The 17,280-nt window shown below is 46.8% G+C and overlaps 1 protein-coding gene across 1 annotated transcript in view; it reads right to left on the bottom strand.

Moving 5' to 3' along the window:
• Positions 1-8,500: 8,500 nt before the first annotated feature.
• Positions 8,501-17,280, bottom strand: part of Hmbox1 (homeobox containing 1) — a 125,476-nt gene continuing 116,696 nt past the window's right edge. The window contains 5 exon segments of the mRNA XM_042054104.1: positions 8,501-10,266; positions 11,934-12,005; positions 12,222-12,316; positions 13,385-13,480; positions 14,800-14,882. Of these exon segments, the coding sequence (XP_041910038.1) occupies positions 10,129-10,266; positions 11,934-12,005; positions 12,222-12,316; positions 13,385-13,480; positions 14,800-14,882 (484 nt within the window). The 3' untranslated portion in view covers positions 8,501-10,128.

Genomic DNA, 17,280 nt, shown 5'->3' with positions numbered 1-17,280 from the left:
AGCACCCCCGGGGGCAGCATGGTAGGCAGGCTCCACAGGGCCTTGTTTTCATCACCACTTGGCCACTCACCCACAGCTTCCCTTTCTCTAGGTGAGGCAGTTTTACTGGTAAGGTCGTCCATGCCTGTTACATGCAGATGACCAGTGTGTTTGCACTACCCCACTGTCTGAACAAAAGAAACCCTGGGTGTCTGTATGGACTGTTCCCGTCCCACTCGTCACCTGTGTTAGACAACAGAGCACAGCACAGTCACTAATCTGTCCTATACCTCATGTAAATAAAGGCCTGAATCTAGTTTAGACTTGATTTTCAAAACGAAACAACTCTTTTTTAAAATGCACATTGGGTCTTAATGCGACTCTACCGATGATGGCCTTTGGCTCCAGTACTCATGGTGGCAGAAGGGCACAGGTGTATCAGCCACGATCCCTGCCTGTCAGCCGTGTTAGAGCTGGAATGTTCCCCCAGTGATAACAGGCAGAATTCTGCTCAGACAGAAGCTGTCTCACGCCTGCTGCTTCACTCAGTAGCCGCTGAGCTAGACCTAGCTAAGTAGATTCCTTAAAACCCACCTAGGATTCGAGACCACAGTCACACCAACATAAGGAACACAGGAAACAGTGACAAAGCCAGCCCTCTCCCCTTGCTTGCCCTTGTGACCATTCTGAAGGCAGAATGGCAGGGGCACTGGGTGGATGGGGGGTGCACGACACCCACCCTGAGGCTAGGTACACTGGTGGGCAGGACAGGGCACAGGCCAACTCTCGGCAGGTCCCAGAGGTTTGTAACTTGCTTAGGCACTTAACATAAATGAGAATTTTATCCTGGAAGGTACAGCAGACTTGACTCAACCATGACCATGGAGAAGAGGCTGAGCCCATGATCTCGGAGAAGGCTGTAGGCTCTTCCAGGGGAGGCAACTGCCACACTCCTGGCACCTTCCGGTAGAGAGTGTCCTATCTTGCAGCCAGTGAAGTTCTGGAGTGGCTCAGGGCCAGTCTGGCCACTGTGGTCCCTGATCTGCACCTCGTGAGATGCAGCTACCCTGACACTGCTCAGGGTCACTGTGAGAAGGGAGCTTTCATAGTGGTGTTGTGGGAGAACCAAAGAGCAGGAAGGAGAACGCCTGCCAGACAACCAGTGCTTGGAAGGAAAACTCTACCCACCCCGAGAACTTTGGTTTTGTTTTTCTGGTGCCCATTTTCAGAGATGCATGATGAGGTCCCCACAGATTTCAGTACAGTCAACATGGGCATCAAGGCAAATGATAAAGGGATTGCTTTCTGAGAGCAGCCACGAGCACTCACCTCCACTCAGCACACACGACTCCCACAGGCACCTCCCCGCCTGCAGAAAGGGCCCAGGAAGCATCAGCAGAGTGGCTGCTGTTTGCGTTCATAGAACTCTAATGCCATTTGGTTTTCTAGTCTAATGGCCTCAGCAAGCCATGGAGTGGACAGACAGCCTCACAGGTTTAGGCTGGGCTCTTAGTTCCAGTAAAGCAAAATGGGAGGGGTTTCTGGGCTTAGGAAGATACAAAACAAGACTGGAGAGATTTGACCTGGAAGCGCTGAGAAGCGAAATCCTGGAGGGAGCAATGAACCTTCAAACACAAGTCCCTGGGACTGGCCTCTGTCTCGAGCCCTGGGTAGGCAACAGGCATTGATTTTATTCCACAATTTCCATGGCACCTTTGACCACCAACAGAGATGCAAAATCTTGATCATACCAAAATGAAAGGCACACGTATTCTTTCTCTCCAAATCAAGGTGTTGGGGGCAGAACGAGGACAATGTTAAGCCCCCCCCCCCCCACACACACACTCTGGCCAGCTACTGTAGTAATAAGGTGTCAGAAGCTCCAGGAGCCGGCCTGCTGGATCCCTCAGCCTTGTTCCTCAAGTGCTTTTCATTGTCTTGGGCTTCAAGGCTACTCATGATGTGACAAGAGATGGGAAGAGGACAGTGACCCAGCCAGCTCTCGGAGAACCTACCTCTGTGAGAAAGAGCTAGCAAAGAAGGTGGGGAGAGGAGTGGAGCAGGTCAACCTGAAGATCTCCCTTATTCGGTGCCTGACCAATACTAAGCCTCCACATGATCCTGAGGCACCTGCTCTATTCCTGGATTCCAAATATTAAGTTCTTACTCTAGGCCTAAATTTGGGCGTCTTCAGGCATTTACTTATGGGGTGGCCAGTGTTGATGAGGAGCCAAGTTCATGGCAGCGTGGCACTGATACCCAACACCAGAACCTTGGATTCCTCGATGCCCCTACCTCCCTTTCTTGTGGTAGAGAGACAGCAGGTTTGTGGGAGTGTTCACCACACACTTGGGAACTCAAGCATGATGCCCAAGTCCCAGGAGTTAAGTGCTGCAAGAACTGAAAGGGGCAGGCTTCAGGGCAGCCGCCAGCAAGTGGGGAGGGCCGGGCTAGCACCCCACAGCAGAAGGTTGCAGAGAAGAGGACGACAGAAGTGTCTGTGGCACTGGGGTGACCCAGTGCTGCCAGAGAACAGCAGGCAGGTTGGCAGTGACCTCAGCAGAACAAGATGACACATTCCCCAAATGCCAGCATCTTCCAATTCTTACAATAATCATTTTTGGGATTAGTTTTTTTTTTTTTTTTTTTAAAGAAAAAGCTATTCAGAGGCAAACACTACCTACACTGTCCTTGACAACTAAGCCAGTTTTACGTGTTGAGGTGGGGTATCTGTGGGAATATAGGACTATGTACCTTGGGTAGTGTGTTTTTAACCAGTGGCCCCCTGGAGCACCCAAGCAGGTAACATTAGAGACTTCTAGTTGAATGCCAATTCTGGTCCCCCAAAGACTCTATGTACTGCTGTGTGTAGTACGTATAGTACAAATCACAAAATCAGCCCAAATAGTGACTTTTCAGAATCGAATCAGAAGGCTGAAACATAGATAACTACTATCACTCAGCAGCTGGGAAAGTAAGACAGGGTTCAAAATCCACTGTCCTCAGCAAGGTTCCAAGGCTCGCACGTCTGACCTGCAGGCCGGGGGAAGGAGCCACAAGGTGTCTTTCATAGAAGCAGCAGCAATGGCCACCCCTCCAGGACCACCATCCTGACAGACACCTGTGCACATTTCACTGAAGGTATCTGGAGGAATCAAACCGAAGCATCTCCAAGAACAGAATCTTTTACGCACTCTCTGTGTGTCTGTGTGCTGAGGGAAGAGGGTGATCTAGACCTTTCTAGGCAAGTGCTCGACTTCAGCCACTCCACACAACAGAGCTAAGCCCAGCATCCTGGTTGACTAGTGTTCCGGGTGAGGGGCACATTCTGTAGAACGGGTGAAGACACACACAGCTACTACCCAAACCCGCAGTGTCCAGCCTGAGAAAGGACAGGGCTCATGGACTCCAACTAACCTCACCGGAGTCTTGAGCCTCACGGGCAGCAGAGAGCTTATAAAAGGCCACTTAGCACTGGTAGCTGCTGGCATTCCTGTGGACCCTTCTGCTCCTCTAACTGAACCAAGGCTCCTGCAAAGGATGACTAGAAAGAAAAAAAAAAGCACAAACTAAGCATCAGCTGGAGGACTAGCGATTCCTGCAGTTCCTGGTCATGAGGACGCCACAGGCTAGGAGGATTACATGACGCATACCTGAAGGCACAGGCGCACAAGGAAAATAAACTTAAACTGGGGCGCTTCTGAGGAGTCAAGAACTTAGTACTGACAGCAGACTATCACTAGGAGGCATGCAATAGCCAAACAAGCCTGACATGAGCAAGATGGGGTGTGCAGACACCTGCTCCTAGGGCCTGAGCTCAAACCTTCCTGTGTGTACCTGTTCTTGTCATGTTATCTGCTCTGGGCCTTATGGTCCCATAAGGAAACCACTACTCAACTCTGTAAACTCCCATGTGACACTTTCTGATGGTCATGGCAGTGGAAATAAGTTTCCAAGGAAAAGCCTAAAAATATCATGAAGCCCAGTAAAGCAGCAGGTATCCCCAGAAGAGGTACCCCAGCTACCAGCGAGAGGATGGAGATAGAGGCTCTGCCAGAGGCTGTCTCAGTTTGCTGACTAGTGTCTGGCCAAAGTAGAATAGGTTGAAGCTGGACACGAGAGTTTTCAGAGAATTTCAAAGCCAGATGCAGGCAATAAGCAATCCATTCTGGACAGGATATGATTCCCAATCCTCTCTCACCCGGGTGAGACATGAATCTTATGTCGTTATTTTGGCTTTCTGAGCTGTTGTTCTCAATGTTCTTGGGAGCATTAGTGCTCGAAGGGAACAAGGATGGGTGCTTTGCTATTCTCAGTCACATAAAGGACAGAAATCCTCTTAATTATGACCATGCCAATCTACATCCTGCTAAAACAGCTAATTGCATGACAGGAGGACACTCAGTCATTCGGAACAATTGCCATTACACTTGTATATATTCACTCTTCGCTCCCCCTCAATTACCATGGTTACAGTTTGAAAAAAGACTCAGCCAAACCTTCATTTGATCACAGTATACCACCATGAATTTGTGAGTTAATTATGGCTGTATGGAGCCAGTCTTATTTAAAGAGAGAGAAGACGGACATGGAGTCAGGGGAGCTGGCCTCCTGGGTGTTCTAAGTGGGGCACCAAGTTCCTCAACAATAGTACTCGGCCTGAAGACAGAAAGGGCTTGCAGCCAAGGAAGGCAACAGAGTTCCCCTGCTCCTAGCAAGGGCTAGTGGTGAAGGGTGGGGTGTGCTTGGGAGGGAACTCCACCAGTGGAAGAAGACTTTCCCCGTCTCACCTGAGAGGAACCAACTACATCTAGTTCTGATGGATGTCAAGAATGATAAAACAGCTTGGGGAGGACATCTGGGACCTTGCTGATGAGATGACAGGACAGCGGAAGGAACCTTCCCTCAGTATCGTTCTCTCTTGGTTAAAGAAGAAAATCAGTGTGGAGGTCTGGGTGGCTCAGGTTACTAGCTGATTTTTCTGATTTTTTTTTCTTAACAGCCCCCCCCCCCAAAGTGTAATGAAGTAGCTACAGAAACCTCTCAGTTCTCAAACTTCAGTTTCTAACAGTCCATAGATGGGCACAAGGCTTCATTTCTGAGCATCTGTCAGACCTGTATCTGCCGCAAGCAGTAATATTTGCCCTTTAGTTTAGAAACAGACAGTTTTAAGAAAAGCCTTTTGGAACACACTCCGTAGGAGAGAAGCTTCTGCAACCAGAACACCGGTCTGATGATGTGACGGGTCTCAAGGCCTTCCCTACTGCCTTCGTAAGTCAGTTCTCTAGTGCAATGAGGGCTCTTCTTAAAGTGACGGCCATCTCTGAAACGGAGGGTGTGTGATGAAGGAGGCTGTGCAGGGCAGGGCCCCTGTTCTGAGCACAGGCTACCATGACAGCCTCGGAAAGCGGCTGGCCATGCATGGCTGCCTCCCTGGAAAGGAAAGCCTCACGGTTGTCCAGGTGCTCACTGTGACAGTCACAACGCATGCTACGGAGACAACAGCTAAAGGGTCTCCAGAGCTCTCGCTCAGTTCGCTAAGTTTAGTATGGCTGGTAACTGGTGGCCCAATCCCGAGTAAGCACACTTGTGCACACACGAAGCATGCGCACGCACACAAAGGAATGCTGTGCACGTGTAATTGCTACCCCTGCCCCAGTGCATCCCAATCAACTCCCACTCAAACACACGCACAGCAGAACTGGTCGATGCATCCAGCCTTCACTTGGAGAATCGTGAAAAATGAGTTTGGCTCAGTAAAGCTGTGAGTGGATTTGGCTGGCCTTAGAACAGCCTCAGTGACTGAATAGTAAACATAGCTGATAACGATAGCAACAGGTGACATCGCAGAGACGGACAGAGACTGATGCACTGCAGGAGACAGAGAGCCTCTGAGCACAAGACCACCGACCACAAGAAAAGTTATTGCCTAGGAACTTGGTGAGGCTCATGGGAAAAATTCAGGTTGTTCTCTGAACAAGAGGAAAAAAATATAAAAGTAGAGTTGAGTTAAATGGGAATGTTTAGGATTTTTTTTTGTCTGTTTGCTTCTCGAGACAGGGTTTCTCAGTAGCTATAAAGTCTGTCCTGGAACTTGATCTGTAGACCAGGCTGGTCTTGAACTCACAGAGGTTGGCCTGCCTCTGCCTTCCAAGTGCTGGGATTAAAGGCGTGCGCTACCACCACCTGGGGAATGTTGCCCATAATCTCAGCACTCGGGAAGCAGAGGCTGGTGAGTCTCTTGAGTTCTAGGCCTACTCACTCTGGTCTACAGAGTGAGTTCTAGGACAGCCAGGGCTACACAGAGAAACCCTGTCTCGAAAACAAAAAAAGGGGATGGAGTGGGTGATGCTGCTTCTAACCAAATCCTTTTTGGGATGAGAGAGAATAAGGATTTGAAGGAAACATTCTTAGAACAGACTAGAGAAGTCATTGTGGAAAGGGGATTATCCTCAGTGTGTAGACAAAGGAAGTAGGCGTGGCAAATGGAGTTTTGGCTACCCAAAAGAGGAAGGAAGGTGTAGGTAGACTAACGCTACCCATTAAGCTTGTGATTGGACGAGAGAAAATGTTGCATGAAGTCAGCTCAAGACAGAGATGCAGTGCTGACACAAAATGGAAGGAAGGGATGGAGAGAGACGGGAGTGTCCTGGTGGGCTAGGGTCCTCTATCGCTGGTGCCTGATGACTATGGCCAAGAAGAATTTAAAGCAAGAATTCCTAAAGCCAGAGAGCTGAGATGACTGTATCATAGCTCTCTGTATGCTATCCCCACAAGGTGAAAGTAAATCCAGATATCTGCTCCTAGAAACCTTGGTATGGCTGAATGATGAACCTCGCAGGAACGGGGGCTCTGGAGTGGAGTACAGGAGTGCAGACAGGCTTCCGTCTCACTCCTGTCTTCCCAAGGTCCCCTCCTCCTGTTGCCTGCCTTATGTGGTATTCAACACAAACTTGGCTGCTGTGAACTGAGGGGCACTGCACAGTCGCACACAGGAGAGCACTGTACTGCCCTTCCTGGCTATCCTCTGCTGCTGGCTGCGACTGTCTTCAGATGCGCAGGAATATCTTAAGATGGTCCTTTGTTAACAGATCATCATGTAAGGTACTAGAAGGTGAGAAGTTGCCTTCCTACCCAGCAATAGTAACTCAAAGTGCCTGAAAAAAAAAATAAAACCACAGCACACTCTCTGAATGCCTGCTCCCCCCCTCCCCTTCAACATCTTCATTGGCCAAGAAGGCACAACTCCTGACAGAGCTCTCCGGGGCTACAGAAGTACAGAAGGAGGTAAGAGCAGAGACAGGCAAGCAAGAGCATAGCTCTTTTCCTTTCAGCTGGGACGCTTAAGTTTCTAATTTGATACCATACCTAAAACCCAGAAAATCGTCAGGAAAGATTTACCATCCAAAGAAAGAGTGAATGTGGCAGCTCTGAGGCCATCCCAAGAGCTCAGGGACTGGGACACAAAAGTAGAACCTGGTGACCCCCAGGAAACCACCTGATAGTAGATTTGAACATTGTTCCCAAAGAAGCAAATTCCCACTGTGGGTCAGAAAGTGCAGGTTCCGTGTAAGGCTGTGAGTCTGTGGGCATGCGGCAGTTTCTCCAGCAGCAGGACCAGCCTCTGTGTCAGCTGTGCCCTCCCAGGGCCACCACACTGCCACACAGAGCTGGAACTGCCTGTACCAGCCAGCTCTAGCCTCAGCCGTATCCCCTGCTGCATTCTTCTCTCTCAGTGGTCTTAGGGCAACAGAAGGGTTTGCTTTTCTGTTGCAGTCAGAGTTCCCTTAGAAACTGGAGCTGTCTGAACAGCTGAAGTCTGTTCCCTTGAAAAGGTGAACGAGAACAAATGACAAGAGCAACAGCACCATAAAGAAGTCGTCAGTTACAATGACCTCGTGGTAAATCATGGGTGTGGCTCATCAGAAAAATATGGTTCCCCCTTCTGTTCTTTCTGATTCAACTGAGAATGTGCAGACAAAACGCGACCGCAATGGAAAGACACAATAGGTATATTCCTCTGAGTAAACAAAAGGAAAGAAAGACAATGCAATCTTCTAAGTGAAATAAAATAAATCAAATAAACCATGGAAGATTCTAAGTAGGTGTGGGGCGCTCGTTCCTGAGAATAAGAAATGCTACTCTTAAATTTGTGGATTCAAGTACTACAGCAAGAGAAGATGGCTCCATTTCACTTCAGCTTTTGGAGCTGGGAAAAACACATGTTTCCCCTGAAATCCATGGACAGGAGCAGGACCAGGCCCTACCTAGTGCTCTTCAAAGTCTCAGACGTAGGTGGGGTGGCATCCTCAGGCCCCTCAAAGACGACTCCTCACATTCATGTAACCAAGACTGACAACTAAAGGGATAATCCAGTCAGTGTGCCCCAATAAGACCAGCTAAATGCTGTGGATACTGAGTATCCGGCCAGCAAGAAGGGGAAAATGAGGGTCAGTGTGCCCTCCTCTCTCAACAGCTCTGAAGTCAAACACATGTGGTGAAGGAGGAGCTGAGGAGACAGTACCTGCTTTCTTAGAAACTGGTTCAGGTAATGGACAAAAAGACGGAAGCCCTGCCTAATGGCCCACTCCACACTGCCCGCCAAACAAGGCTTTGTCGGACACACAGAGGAGAGACGGGATGAGGCAGAAAACACTTAGCCTCGCTCAGACACACACTGTGCCGACACACTGAAGGCTGCTTCTTCTTGCCCACAGTGACAGCGTGTCATTTAATCAGGTTGCAAGGATCATTTTCATACAAGACCAGCAGATGTAATTTCCTTTGATGCATGAATAGTTCATCATTTTGCTACTAGATGACAAGGTGATCACAGGGTGACTTTATAACATAAGTTCACTGTTTGGTATTTTGAGTTCTCAAAATGAAAAAAAGATTTATCAAATATAAATATCTTTAAAAAGTAACAAAAGTGCTACATATGTGATCAAGGAAAAAAATTCCATTAGTTACTGCCGTTTAAAGTAGATTAAACTACAAATATTACCACATCCATTATCAATATGGCTTCCAATTATTAAATAAATTGCCTATAGCAATATAGCTTTCACACCTCCACAAGGACAGAGTAATGGGAGCAGAGCAGACACATCCTGCTGTGTCCCACACTCGGGATATAAGTGGTAAATGTCCCCCGCTTTTCTGCCCCTAGCTAGTCAGGTGATGGGTACAAAGCCTGACCTTTCACTCACTTGACCTCAGCTCTATCCTCAGAGACTTGTTTGGTAGCAGGGAGGGGCACCAGGAGAAGACAAAGGACTTGCATGGTATCTCCAGCACTCTCCCAGGCAGGCTGGCACCACGCTGTGGAATGTATAGCGGCTCTGAGAACTGGGCTTAGCATCACCCGACAGTCAGCTCACGCTTTCCCCTATGATCTCAAGCTGGGTTCTGCTTTTCAGAACTTGGTGTTTTTGTCCTTTTCGTTTTAGGCTCGTGGTCCCAAAGGCAGAAGGCAGTATGTTATCTACTAAGTCACACAGCTTGTGAGAGGAAAGGATGTCTGTGTTGGCCATATTAACACTAACCAAGGTCTGAGCTCGGGATTCCAATGACGTTCTTAGCACAGCACCCAAATAAGTATAGTCTAGTCACGCTGTGACTAGGAGGCACGGCTTATTGCAGCTGAAATCAATGACTCTCCGGCTGAGGCGGGGCTCTAGTGTTCCTTGCGCTCCGTGGATACTTCCCGGATGGTGTCTGTTGGTCCTGTGCCACTACCTCAGCTTGCATCCTGTCAGCTTTGGGGCAGGAACAGGGTACAGCCTAGTGTTACATGAATCTAAAGGTACCCAAGATTTTACACAGAGCCTACTATTTGAGAACTGAGGGTTATCTATATACCTGGAAGCACTTTCTTGGAATGCTAAGACGGAGCAGCAAGATTTCTTTAGCCTCAGGGGCTGGGAGAGGGACGTCTGGTTGGTTGGTTATTACTTACTGGGATTTTAATACTGAGAGAGTATATGCAAAGGCTGAGGGCACCATGCCATCTTCACAGAACAAGACCCTAACGGCTACCTGACATACAAGAAACTGTAAGTTATACTGTAAGAACACATGTTAAGGACCGAGGAAAGTCTGCTAAGGTGCTACGTCTAAACTAAGTAACTGTGTGATCCTCCCTGATCAGTCATCATCCAGGGCCTCTGTCTTGATCTCATTGGCTCCCTGCCGGGCCAATGCCAAGATAGTGTGGTTGACGGCTGCCATCTCCACAGCTAGTGAGATGGGGTCTTGGTGGTCACTATGGCTCGTGCTGTCATCCTAGATGTGTAGAAATAAGAAATGAATGTTATTCGTTGGCTGGTAACAATTCTCAAGCTCATAAAAAGGCATGCAGGGTGCCGTGCAGGGGACAGAAGCATCTGTGGAGGAAGCTGCCGAGTGCATCTCACGGTGGAGTGAATTGTATTTAAGTAGACACTGAATGGACTTGGGTCCAGAGACTTCAAGTGGTTTTGTGAATCAACAAAAAGGACAAAAATGATTTGATTTGTTCTTTTTTGCACTGAGAATTTATTTATTCTATCAAAAAATTGCTAGTGGTGATCAAACCTGACGTGATTAAAATAAACTAGTAATTTGGGTTTTTCTGTTTGCCACAGACACAACAGTAATCACTGAGCCCAAGCTAGCACACTCCTAAATCCACAAGGCTGCCGAGTGGCAACGGGATCCCCGGTGTCACTGCTGAGACAAGTGAAGAAAGCGCAGAAGTACAGACGTCCACACCTCACACGTCAGGGAGGGTCCTCAGCTACACAAGTCACAAGTGCGGGGTCTCATTTAGAGCTCAGTGAAGCTCTCCGCCCTTCAAGCTACACACATTACACAGTAAAGCTGCTGACAGGCTTAGTGACATATGTCTGTAACCCCAGCACTCCCAAGCTGAGGCAGGAGACTGACTGCAAGTTCCAAAACCAAACCAAACCAAACCCAGACAACAGAGGAAGGGAGCTGTGAACGAAGCTGTCCTTACAGGCTGTGCGCTGGGCACTGAAAGTGCTAACACAGAGAAGGGGTGTTTCTCACCTGTCACATCTTCAGGGGACTCTGTACCAAAGAGCTTTGGAAAGGGTAAGTCCCTTGGGGGCAAAAGCATAGGATGTGCTGCCCTCAGGGCATCTGCAAAAAAAGATGGAAATGATCCATCTATGTGGGTCAGCTGAAGAATTACAGGAAGGTTTTCGACAAGAAAGAAACAGAGCACTCTCCTAAGCCAAGGGTGGAGATGTGCTTGGAGAAGCGGCTCTCTTGGGGGCAGATGATCTTCTGGGACACATGGCTGCTGCTGTTTCCTTCTGGCTTTTAGATTTTAGCCTTTAGGATTGAAGAAGGAATCTGCAGAGCCTCACGTGCCGCTCTGGAGTACTGGGGTACACCGAGGTAATGGATCACTGAGAGAATGAAGAGCGTGGCAGACTGAGGGACAAGGAAGCCACCAGAAGAAAGAGCAAATGCTTTCTTGCCAGAGTCTAGGGAAGGGACTGTGTGTTCTCTGAACTTCTCAAATGGAAATGAAACTTAGATCCTATAGAGATTTTTAATGAAATCTGTCAACACGTTTGTGGGTGGGGGGGACTCCCCCACTTGTAGTGACTGACTTATTCCATGCAGTGGCTACAATTAAATACACTTTCCCCAGGCAATGCAGAACACAGCAGGATGAGGTGAGAAGACATGCAGGTATTGCATTTATGACAGGATGAGTGTGTCAATGTCCAGAGAAACTCTGGTTAACCACTTCTCTGGGCATGAGAGTTCTCACTGTAATGGGGCTGGAGTGGGCGGGGCCTTCTGTTGTGCCCTGCATGGTCCATATGTAGGCACCACCACCGCTGCCCGCGTGCCCCTAAGTGCTTCTCAAACACTGAGTGTGTGGTAAGTGGTTAACTTGCTTGTTTGGGTCAGATCCTCCTCTCTTCTTCTACCTTCTCTGCTTCTCTGCCTCCCTCTGAACTTCTTCCCTCCTCCTCCTCCCCATTGCGTGCTTGCCAAGTGTCCTGTTGTGTGACAATAAACCCATGGGGTGGATAGAGATTACTCACAGATTTAACAGGACAACAGAATCTTACCACATGAAAATCTAACTAGATCCACGAGCAGAGTGGAGGGACACCAACTGCTCTCCCCACCTCCCCAGACGACCGTACCCACGGACTTGCATTGCCATACTGCCCCACCACTCTGCGACCAGAAGCCCCAGCTCAGCCACCCACCTGCTCGGAGTAGTCGTTCCCGTCCACGTCATCGCTGTTGGAGTGGCCTCCCGGACTCTGTACGTCTATCCCATGACTCTCCAGGATTGCTGCTTCTTCGAAAAAAGCAAATAGCTCCCTAAATTATCTGCTGCCTCATCACCATGATTTTTACGGTGAGGAAGTCAGAACATAGTTAATCTGTTTCTAGTTATCTGTAAATGGGAGAAATTCAACTCTGTGTAGCTCAGGGTAGAGGCCTGGCTTCTGTACACATTAAACTACCAACCTGGGCTGTTGAGTACTTCATAAAACTTATGGAGTCAACAGCTGTCCTGGTGGGCTGTACAAAGCAAATGAGAACTGGGTGGACCAGGAAGAAGCATATTCACAAATGAAATGCAATCGTACTTCCTGTGGTGTTGGGGATCAAAACCAGGTCCTTTCGGTCACTGTGCCATCCCAGTCCTGAAATGCAACTTCAGAAGCTTAAATGAATCTTTTACTCTCATCTCACCTGCTCAAATCTCACTTTTACTAGTTTTGAACAGGACAAAATCCTGTCTTGTCTTTTTTTTTTTTTTTTAGCTGAGCGCACATTTTCCCCTCAGGCATTCTCACATGGTCGTCTATCTTCCAGTTTTATTAAGTTGTTGTTGGCAATGGGAACTGTTTGTTTATGGTATACAGCACAGTATACAGCAATAAGTAAACACTGTGAACTGACCAAACCCGTTGTTAGATTTCTGATATGCCCTTTATTGCTACTTTTGCTTCTTGCCTGCTGAATCTCTTCTGTTCCAGCTACTGATCAGATGTTTCTCAGTGTCTAGGTCATAGCTGTAGCAGTAATCAGCAGGCTGGGAGCATCACAGTTCCTTTCTTAGGACCCCACAGAAATCCTTAATATGACTCACTTGAGAAACCCATTGCTCAGGGGTTAATTCTACAATTTAGAACATTAAGAACAATCAGCTTTATAAATAACGAAGTCATTATTAAAATATAAATAAAATAGTGCAGGTAACATTGACCTCACTATTAAAAATGCAACGTAGAGAAGCGATGGTGCTTCTTGACAGCCCTAAGTGTTGGGATCACTTAGATCTGCAGCTCATAAACTGGCCACTCTTATCTCATTTCTAAACTTCTCATGAGAGAAGGCAGTCTCTCTGATACATTACCGATATTGGCTCTCCTCTTGATCTCCTTCCGTCTATTAGCAAACCAATTATAAACTTTCAGAGAGGTAACTCGTTCCAGGTCGGATAGCTTTTTGCCTGTGAATGCATGCAACAAAATTCAGATAATCTGTATCTTGGATCCAAGACCGAACTTTTCTTAAGAAATATTTCTTTGCTAAAAGTTGCTTTTGATTCTACTTATTGCCAAAATAACAGATGGAGTGGAATCTTTTTTTAGCATTGCTTAGTACTAAGAACTCACTAAAATTATTACTGCATCAACAAACACATAAATGAATACACAGCTAGCCACAACTCAGGAAGACATGCTCAATATTAAAAAAAAATCCACCAAGTCCAATTACTAGGATTCCAGATCAAATCATAGTTTCCATGTTAGTTCCAGAGAGGTGTCATTTAAACAGCAGCATTGAGAGGATGTTATTCTTTATGGAAGTATACAGATAAAATCCTGGCATCTTAAGATATATGTTACATATAATGTGCGATAGGAGATACATGTTGTGTTGAAGGCTAATGGCCATGTACCCATCTACTTTGTGACTGTGCTGGAGCACAGTACCACTCAGGTTAGAGTTCGGACTTCCTGTCCTCCTGGTCACCACAGCTAATTCTTATGGAGATACCATGTGTGTTATCTCCTCCTCTCCTGGCCTCTTGCTTTAACAGGTGTGTGTTTTCCAGAGGAGCGAATCCCTTGCACCGTGCGCTCAAGGCCCAGACTCCCCTCACCTAAGAGTAGAGCTGAGTGTGTTGGGTAACATCACTAGAAGCTGGCTTTCTAAATAAAGGAGATTAATCCCCCTCACCGTATAAAACTCTTGATATTCACATAGTCTTTAAGTCATCAAAACAAGTGACCACGTGGAAACTAGCTGCTTGTGCCAAGTCTCTCAAGTACGGAGGGGGTATGGTACACAGGAAGTGCCAGAGTGGCTATGGACCTCCACAGGAGACTTCCAAAGGAACCATCATGTTCCCTTAGCCAGGCAGAAGTCACCAGTCCCAGTGTGGGAAGCAGATAGAGTTCACCTCCAAAAAGCTGCCCCACAAAGGAATACAGTTCACACAATTTTATAGCAACGGTGAACAAAATGGCTTTATATACTTTTATTAATAAAACTTGCTTGAATTTTCACACTTTACCATTATGTCAGAATTGATAAATTTATGCTAAATTTTGGACAAATAAATCCATAATTAAAAACATTAAAAAATCCATAATTAAAAACAGGGCCTAAGTCTCATGGAGAGTCATGGTGTTGACTATTTCTTTCACATCATATGAACATCAGGAATACTGTTTGGAGAACACTGGGCTGGGACCTGCAGGAGGGTGAGTGTACAGACCACTGAATGTAACCGAGCGTTGCTCTCTGAGCTCACCTCCTTACCTGGCTTCTGTATGACTGCATTGCAAGCGTTGGCAATCTCTTCTCTCTTTGCTTCATCTGGGTATTGATTCTCATTGAAGTAACTGCAGGGGCAACCAACAAAGGCACATTTTACTTTAAAATGTGCTCATTAAAATGTCTCCTTTAAGATGTAACTTGGTATAGTCCAGAATGTCCGGAAGAACTTTTTGGTGGATAGAAATAGTTGCTAGTGTTGCTATGGTAACCATTACCTATGTACCCACTGTGCACTTGAAAGGAAGACAACGTAAAGAGTAGGTTTGCTTTTTACTTAACTTACTCTGTGTGACTAGTGTCTACATGCTGCTGTGCTTCACTAAAAGATTCCTCCAAGATGAAAGTTATTTTTTTAATGAATGCACCTGATGATGATCATGTTAACTGAATCAAGCTAGTCTGAGAAACATAATATTATGCCTATTTTCATGAGTGGGTAATTCTTAAACCTTATATAGCTATATATAACTGTGGATGCGTGTATGACATGACCTCAGAAGTAAAACTAACCGGGAGAATAATAATGGGAAGGGAAAGCAAAGAAAAGGAAGGGAGATAAGGGGTATAGCCAATAAACAATAGACACATGCAGGGAAACATTACAAGTTATTTTGGTGTGCATGACTGACAAAAGTCACAGAGCCACAAGAGTCATGCTACTGAAGCACTGGTATCAGCACAGCTTTTTCTTTTTTGGTCATTTTTTAAATAGTAGTAAAAACTGAAAATTAACCAATTATCCACAAACAAGGGGTGGCAGAAAAAATTATGGGGTATTTATACTTATACTATCTTTAAACAATTAGGAAAAAATAAGTTAGCACGCTATCCACTGACCTGAATGGATTTTTACAGCATATTCCTAAGTGAGAAAAACAATGTGCAGAATAATGTATAAGCGCAAATGCTATGAGTTAGAAGGCTCCTGTCTGCATGTGTGCTGGTTCCCATGGGTAAAGAGGAGACCACACATCAGGCTGAGAATACTGAGCACTCACTGTTGAAGAAGGGGCTTCAGGGGATACTTATGTGTTTCACTTTTGTACATTAGGAAGTAGATATTACTCTACTCAGCAACAGTTAAAACACGAGGCTTGCTAAATCTGGTGTTGGACTGAGCAGACTCATAAAATGTAAGTGGAAACAGAATGCCATTATTAGTGCTACTTTTTCTGACATCGGTGAACTTACAGAAAAAGAGAGCTTTCACGCCTTGAGCCTGGAAGCTGACAATCAGGCAATGAATGACCTTTCCTGGACTCTAGTGCCCACCAAATCTTCCTCCTTTCACTGGGAACCAGCCAGTTAGCAATGGCAGAAAGACCACTCGCTGCCCAAATTCCTTAGAAGTCCCTCTCCTCCCGAAAGCCTGACCTGCCGCCTTCTCCTCCCTCGAGGTCTCTATATGGACAGCACATCTTCACTTCAGTTTGGGTAAAGCTGTTGCCTCATTCCTCCATGTTTTTTTCTAAAACATAAGCCTCCCAGACATACTCCTCCCACCCTTGTCTCTGACCATGTTCTATATGGTTCCTTACTGTTTCCCTCGGTGTAAGCATCTCCTCCTGCATGGTCTTTGGAGTGCCAGTGTTCATTTTCAGACCTTTCCAAGCTACCATGCTCGAGGCTGCTCCATGTCCATGCTGTCCTGGCCTCTGTGCTTACTTGAACTTTTGGTTAGGCCGTGGCAGCAGCACAGCTTCCAAGGAGCAGACTCAGAACCTAACTTCAGTATGACAGCCAGGTAACCAGAACACAGACTAACGTCTGAAACGTCACCCAGCTGACTCATTTACCCCCATCAAAGAGCTCACAATCTCCTTGGGACAGAAAGATGTACCTAAGTGTACTAGAGGTGAAAGGCCACAGGATTTGTGTGGTCATGATTGTGGGGAGTCTGCAAAGATGTCACAGGGAAGTCTGAGCTAGGTCTTGAGGACTGGCACTGTCAAGGGCGATGGTAGATGAGACCACGAGATCCCTGGGCACCGAGAAGAGCAGAGTGTTAAGAGCACGGGCTTCACAGGACGGTGCGATGAGATCAGTGCTAGTGCCGATCACTCGTCAGAGGGAGAGGGGACAGCTGGCAAGGCGCTTGCTCTGTCCTTTAGGAATGAAGGCCATCCACTGAAAACCAGGTTTTCATACAACAGACGTGATTCCACCCGTGCTTTACAGGAAGAGAACACGCCTCCAAACATCCGCTCTGAATTCTCCAGTCAGCGTCCTCCTGATCTACATCTCTGCAAACTTAAGCCTTCCTCTTCCCAGCAATCACTAATCCTGTAATTGTTTCTCCTCTCCTAAGTAAAAAAATAAATGTTTACTACGTCTAGTTGCAGCCCTTACTTCTTGCCCAAATGACAGACAAGCCAAACTTGTCTGAAAGGAAGGGAACTGTACTGATGAGTTTTTCTGTTCTGTGATCCTGCCCTGCAAATCTCCCGCTGCACAGCACCTTCC

The sequence above is a fragment of the Arvicola amphibius genome, chromosome 13 (genome assembly GCF_903992535.2).
Source record: "Arvicola amphibius chromosome 13, mArvAmp1.2, whole genome shotgun sequence".
Lineage (NCBI taxonomy): Eukaryota > Metazoa > Chordata > Mammalia > Rodentia > Cricetidae > Arvicola > Arvicola amphibius.
The sequence above is the reverse complement of the archived record's forward strand: the minus strand, read 5'-3'. Positions and strand labels throughout refer to the sequence as shown.